Source organism: Lampris incognitus, chromosome 7, assembly GCF_029633865.1.
Source record: "Lampris incognitus isolate fLamInc1 chromosome 7, fLamInc1.hap2, whole genome shotgun sequence".
NCBI classification, from domain to species: Eukaryota; Metazoa; Chordata; class Actinopteri; order Lampriformes; family Lampridae; genus Lampris; species Lampris incognitus.
In genome coordinates, this window is record NC_079217.1 from 11981858 (window position 1) to 11989240 (window position 7383).

The 7383-nt window shown below is 45.7% G+C and overlaps 1 protein-coding gene across 1 annotated transcript; it reads right to left on the reverse strand.

The window, feature by feature from the left end:
* Positions 1-1338: 1338 nt before the first annotated feature.
* Positions 1339-4790, reverse strand: guca1c (guanylate cyclase activator 1C). Its single transcript, XM_056284021.1, has 4 exons — positions 4596-4790; positions 3450-3599; positions 2457-2544; positions 1339-1478 (listed from the first exon to the last, which is right to left on the reverse strand). The coding sequence occupies exons 1-4, from the start codon at positions 4788-4790 to the stop codon at positions 1339-1341; spliced, it is 573 nt and encodes a 190-aa protein (XP_056139996.1).
* Positions 4791-7383: the final 2593 nt, after the last annotated feature.

Here is a 7383-nt window from a genome sequence, read left to right on the forward strand (position 1 = left end):
ATTTAATTTTTATATACAAAGTTTGCATCGGTTGTAAGGCAACACGTTTACACTTGCAACAAAATCTGGTAAAAAAAACACCATGTACGTGATAAAACAAATAATTTAACAGTCATGGATATTCAGTTATCACAAAATTTGATGTAGTTTCTTCCAGGTTTGAGACTGCATGAGCAAAGCACAAGATAAAATGGTAGATAGATGGTGTTTAAGACAACTTTTCACAAGGTTAATCATTTTGTAGAAAATAGGAATTTCCAACTAATTTGTATTAGGACAACATTTTGCATTTCAAAATATCTTTTGGGGAAACAGCTGATTTTTTCTCCCCAATTGTACTTGGCTAATTACCTCACTCTTCCGAGTCGTCCCAGTTGCTGCTCCACCCCCTCTGCCGATCCGGGGAGGGCTGCCGACTACCACATGCGTCCTCCGATACATGTGGAGTCACCAGTCGCTTCTTTTCACCTGACAGTGAGGAGTTTCACCAGGGGAACGCATCACGTGGGAGGATCATGCTAGTCCCCCCAGTTCCCCCTTTCCCAGGCACCCTGACCCACCAGAGGAGGCGCTGGTGCAGCGACCAGGACACACACCCACATCCGGCTTCCCACCCGCAGACTCAGCCAATTGTGTCTGTAGGAACGCCTGACCAAGCTAAAGATAACACGGGGATTCAAACTGGCGATCCCTGTGTTGGTAGGCAACGGAGTAGACCGCCACGCTTATCTGGATGCCCTCAGCTGATGATTCTTAACATCATCCTTGAGCTAATCTGATTAAGGATACAAATATGAAAACAGTGAATCCTAAATAGGTCCATGTCAAGACTGAGAATCGGCCTCTCACTTGAACTAACTCTAACTTGTCTTCAGCAGTGGTGCAGTCATGTAAACAAATGCTTAATCAGATTAATCAAAGTGATTTGTCTTATGCGGTATTGGACGACCGTCGACCTGGGTGATACTTTGTCATCTTCAGATACTTTGACGTGACCTCGAAAGTGGATTGGCCTCCTCCCACGAGCACCATCGGCTCACCTTTCAGTGCTGTTTCATGAACCCAAGAGCGAGAGCCTCAACAGAAGGAGAAGGAGGGATTCTTGGGTAACCCCAGGTGACATTGAGAGAGCTCATATTGGTAAATGTGTTTTACGACCCCTCATTTTTCTCCCTCTCAAGTCCATTGGGTCTGTCCCAAATGAGAGGTCGGACCCGGGTTTCATCAAGTACTACCTTTTTACACAACGCTGTTTGCCACCCTAACACCATTGCCTTTGGAAATCGAGCAATCCTCCCAGCGCTCTCTATACAGTCCAACTTGTGAGTGACCGAGGATTCATTTTACTGCTGGTTTTTGTTTTTGACCTCTGACAATGATTTCGAGGACATTGGTGAGATCCATCATTTTGCTGAGCATTTCCATGATGTCCGGGTGCTCCTTTGCTCCACTGATGAACTCCTCCAACGTCAGCTCACCTGAGGAAACAAAAGAGCAAAGATGAATAATCACATCTTTCCCATTTTAATGTTTGTAATTATAGAAGGACAATCAGTTATCCAAACAGGAGATTTGTACATTACAACATTGTACAATTGCATCTCTTTAGCAGCAAACATCGGTGCATTTCACTCCAAAATCCAAGACCAGTGGTGCTCAACTCCACTTCTGGAGAGCTACCATCCTGCCGTTTTTTACTCTAACTCTAATTTAACACACCTGATTCTACTAATTACCTACTGACCAAGACCTTGATTAATTGAATCAGATGTGTTAAATCAGGGTTGGAGTGAAAACCGGCAGGAGGGTAGCTCTCCAGGAGCAGGGTTGGGCACCACTGTCCAAGATCATCTTGGTGTGACTTGATGCCTGGTGCAAATCTGGCCTCATAATACCACCTCTTCACATGGTTTCATTAGCAACCGAGAAAATGTTTTGTGCCCCCGCCACCTTTTCTTCCCAATTGAATTAATTACCCCACTCTTCCGAGCCGTCCCAGTCTCTGCTCCACCCCTTCTGCCGATCCGGGGAGGGCTGGAGACTACCACTTGCCTCCTCCGATACATGTGGAGTCGCCAGCTGCTTCTTTTCGCCTGACAGTGAGGAGTTTCGCCAGGGGGACGTAGCATGTGGAAGGATCATGCTATTCCCCCCTAAGCAGGCGCCCCGACCGACCAGAGGAGGCGCTGGTGCAGCGACCAGGACACATACCCACATCCAGCTTCCCACCTGCAGACACAACCAACTGTGTATGTAGGGACGCCTGAACAAGCCGGCAGTGACACGGGGATTTGAACTGGCGATCCCCGTGTTGGTAGGCAACGGAATAGACCGCTACGCTACCCGGAGGCCCTCTGAGAAAATGTTTTTGGCTTCATTCTGAGAAATTCTGGTTATGGTGAAGGAGTGCTAAGTTATGTCACTAGATGAATACTGGTGAACAAGATTTCCCTTACCTTCTCCATTCACATCAATCCTGTCATATATAATGGTCACTATCTCCTCCGGAGGGATGTCATAACTCCTGGTGATGTCTTGAATAGCCTTTGAGAAAAGTAGGATGTTTGTTTCAGTTCATCGAATCATCCAGGCACTTGTACATAGAGCTTTTATGTTCAATTAATTTCTTACACCAAGCTCACATGATGTTATAGATCCTCCATTTAGGATACTACTACAACTACTACAACTGATAATAATGAAGCTCCCTTTAGTGCGCTTCAGGTTGTTAGAATCAAATTGAACTGGAGAACGCCATCAAGAGGTGTATTTAACAAATGAGTACAAAGTAATTTGCAGCCAATGAAAGTTGAAATGAAAGCCACTTTATTTTATTCTTACAACGAATGTGTTCTCTGCATTTAACCCATCCTATTGTATAGGAGCCGTGGGCAGCTGCAGCGCCCGGGGACCAACTCCAGTTCTCCTTTCCATTGCCTTGCTCAGGGGCACAGGCAGGAGTATTAACCCTAGCATGCGTGTCTTTTTGATGGTGGGAGGAAACTGGAGCAGACGGAGGAAACCCACGCAGACACGGGGAGAACATGCAAACTCCACACAGAAAGGACCCGGGATGGCCTGGGATTCGAACCCAGGACCTTCTTGCTGTGAGGCAAGTCGATTAGAGATATAAACTTGACCTTTTAGCAATTACAGATACGATGGATATGTATTTAATCGATGAGATAAACATCATCGGTCAGATAAAAACTATGTAAGTGAAATAAGGTCAGCATGTCAAGATATATATATATATATTTAGACTGTGGGTCAGATTAGCAGACCTCTGGATTAAGTGTCATGTCTCGTTCATGGTTGGGTAAAACCTTTTCAGTCTTTAGGTGCTAAGCTTAAGAATTCTGTAAGCACGTAACAAAGCTTAACAGTACGCTAGATTAAAGCAACTCGCCACACTGTTTTGAGTCACGAAACGTTGGAAGACCACCAACCTTAAATATAGTCTCCAATTCCCCCTTGTCAATTTTCCCATTTCCGTCTTGATCGAAGAGCTTGAAGTACCACTTTAGCTTCTGGTTTATTTCTCCTTTCAGTAGTAAACTTAGCGCAGCAATATATTCCACAAAGTCGATGTATCCATCCTGTACAAGCAGAGATAAAACAGACTGTTAGAAGATGAACTTTAAATGGATATGCTCCAACTGCAACGCACACACCAGTACTAAACACGAGATCTCGTGAAACAGGGATCAGATTTTATGGTCGAGGTAAAAGAGTGCTGGTGATGCAGTAGAAAGGCAATCATAACATGTGGTAACAACCATCCATCCATCATCCAAACCGCTTATCCTGCTCTCAGGGTCGCGGGGATGCTGGAGCCTATCCCAGCTGTCATTGGTTGCACACCTAGGGACAATTTAGTATGCCCGATTCACCTGACCTACATGTCTTTGGCCTGTGGGAGGAAACCAGAGCCCCTGGAGGAAACCCACACAGACACGGGGAGAACATGCAAACTCCACACAGAGGATGACCCAGGACGACCCCCAAGGTGGGACAACCCCAGGGGCTCGAACCCAGGACCTTCTTGCTGTGAGGCGACCGCGCTAACCACTGCGCCACCGTGCCGCCCCACGCGGTAACATATTAATCATAATTCTACAATATGCAACATTCAATGCTTTAAAATTCAATCAAAATTTCAGGGGTCACATCTGGTTGTAATGGTCTACTGAAGACTTTGACCTGTGGACCAGTGGATTTTGCACAACGTATGTACGTAAAAGGTCTCTACTTCTTTTCAACACTCCACTGAGAGCCTGCACTCTCCAAGTAAAACCACAGGAAATCGTGCACCATTGCAATGGCAAGATTGACTACAGCCTATAGCACATGACAAGGCATGAACTGAGGAAACAAGGGCAAATAACAAGAAGTACTGACATTGCATTACTGAGAAAGATATGACACATTACTCATGCAGCATTCAATAACCAACAGCCTCATTCAGTTCAACCGATGCCCGTCCCCGCCGGTGTGGTGTTGACATAAGCAAAACCGCATCTCTGAGAAGACGGACTCGTTTGATTCTTTTGTACTGAGCAAGGTAAATTACCAGGCATGTTGCATTGTCTTACCCCATCCATGTCGAAGGTGAAGAAAACCTGGTCCACGTAGCTGCTGGCCTCCTCCGTCATGCCGTTCATTTCAAGCATACTCTTGAGCTCAAACAGCGTGACGAGTCCTGACGGGGACTCCCTCGTGAACTTGTTGTACCAGTGATGCATGTCCTCCTCCAGAATGTTTTCCAAGTTGGAGCCGTGAGCGCCCATTTTCTGTTTGTTTCCTTCAGAGGTGTGTCTTTTCCTGCGAGTGGGAATATGTCCAGGTTCCTGCAAAGGGCTGGCAGTGACAGGCACCCGCACACAGCACTAGTGAAGGCGACGGGGCTGGCGTGCAGACAGCACCGGCCGCTGGCTGAGATCCGTTGCACTGAGACACTCTTAATCTCCACAAAGTCCTCTGACAGCCAAAAGGAGAGATAACCCTTTAATGGGATAAACTCTTATGTCTTCCAAGAACGATTGAATACCTCCAGCATCCCGCATACAGGGTGGAAATGTGGTCGGGATGCTTATACAAGCCCCCCCCCCCCCATCCATCCATCCATCCAGTGGACATTAAGTGTGACATGTCCCCGATTTCACATCCTCGCGTCTCAGGAGATTTCCAAAGAACGTTTACCTTGTAGGTTGATATCAGTCATGGTGGCCGGAAAAGTTGTGTTTAGTTTGTCATATGTCTACATTTCCTTAGTTTGGCTTTATTTATTTATTTGTTTACTTAAGACACCACGTGGTTTTTATCAAATCTGAAAAATCTTTTCTTATATCTGTGAATAAATAAATTCTAAAATAGCAGACGACTAAACCGGACACACTTCCACTCACACAAAGGGATCCCCGAGGTGGGTAGGAGGAGGATAAGGGATTTCCTTCCGGCGTTCCCTTATCCTCTGTGCTATACATAACACCGGCGGAGTGTTCTTGAGATGCAGGGGACACATAGAGCCACTTAAAGACATGTTAGTCGTTACATACCAGAGATAAATAGTCATGTTTAGTTAAATATAGCGATGCTAGGGCTACATGAATTTATCAACCACCAAAAAACCCAACATATCCGTGCTCAAGATGATGTTATTCTTTTTTTTGTAATGTGTTGTGTTTTTGCGTTGTGCACACGCTATAGAAAATATCCATCCATCCATCATCCAAACCGCTTATCCTGCTCGCGGGGATGCTGGAGCCTATCCCAGCAGTTGTTGGGTGGCAGGCGGGGAGACACCCTGGACAGGCCGACAGACCATAACACAGCCCCCACACCACACCACACCACACCACACCACACCACACAGAGCTAGGGACAATTTAGTATGGCCGGTTCACCTGACCTACATGTCTTTGGACTGTGGGAGGAAACCGAAGCCCCCGGAGGAAACCCACGCAAACACGGAGAGAACATGCAAACTCCACACAGAGGACGACCCGCAAGGTTGGACTACCCCGGGGCTCGAACCCAGGACCTTCTTGTTGTGAGGCAACCGCGCTAACCACTGCGCCACCGTACTGCCCATAAAAAAAGAAGAATTAAATTAAATTAAAAATAATTTTAAAATGTGGGTCTTCTTATTTACAAGTGCTCCCTTCAGCTGTGCCGTTTACTTCCTGTATGCCGTATCCTGAAGCGTCCCACATCAGCAAACTTAAACAGAGCTTGAAGTCGGAGGGCAAAGGTCAGGGCCGCAATGCCGTCCGTCATATTAATGTTTAACCATGCAGTGTCAGCATAAAAGGCAGAATACCTTTTTAAAAGTATTAAATCAAACAAGTTTGAATATCATTGTAAGTGCAATAAACAACACAAGAGGAAAAACTAACGTCGTCATTATTTGCTCCTGCTCTAAAAGTCAGCGCCGCATTGCTGGAGTAGAAACCATAATATTCATTAGGTTTGACAGATCATTCAATATTTGCACTCTTATGAAGGATCAATGACATGCGAAATCAAAATACCCTTTTTCTGAATATTTAAACGTTGATGTTCCTGGAGTCAAGACATTTCATCCACAGCTAAGGGACGCCTAAATATTTCTGGACACATTTCAGTCTCAAAAATTAAGATTTTTGAAATGATTAATTTTAGAGATAGAAGTTTATAAAGCTGGTCAGTTTCGAGGCCTAACAACTCATGTGACACAAACTCATCACATGTAGTAGCACAGTCTACAGCGTACGTGTTTAAAAATATATTTTACTGTACACCTGACGTTCCTAGCATTAAATAATAGCTTGCACTACTTAGGAGTGGATAAATACAGGTTTAATCAGTCCCGTTGACCCGTCAGTTCCCTTTGGCTCTGGAAAGGGGCGCTGATGGATGTGTGGCGTGGCCCGGTCTGACCTGTGTCAGGGCCCATCTGTTAGAAACCTCTCAGCAGAGGCCTCCCGGTGCAAACAGCGGCGCAGGTTAACAGCAGCAAGGATACCAGAGCTTATCATTAGCCATCGTAAAGCTGGCTTCAGACCATTAATGAGTCTCAGAACTGGATTAACAGCCAGGGCTGCCAGTCACACCGGTCACAGCTGGCGACTTAAGTGTCGCCTCTTGTTCGGCCCCAAATATTAACAATGCGTGAATAAAGTTCAGTTTTACAGGTCTGTGATTTTTTATTTTTTGGATTTTTCCCCATTTTTCTCCCCAATTGAACCCGCTCAATTACGGACTGTGTGATTTGTGTTAACTCTTGTGCATAAAACTGGGATTCTCAGAGGGTGTCCGGGTGGCGTAGCAGTCTATTTTGTTGCCTACCAACATGGGGATCGCCAGTTCGAATCCCCATGTTACCTCCGGCTTGGTCTGGCG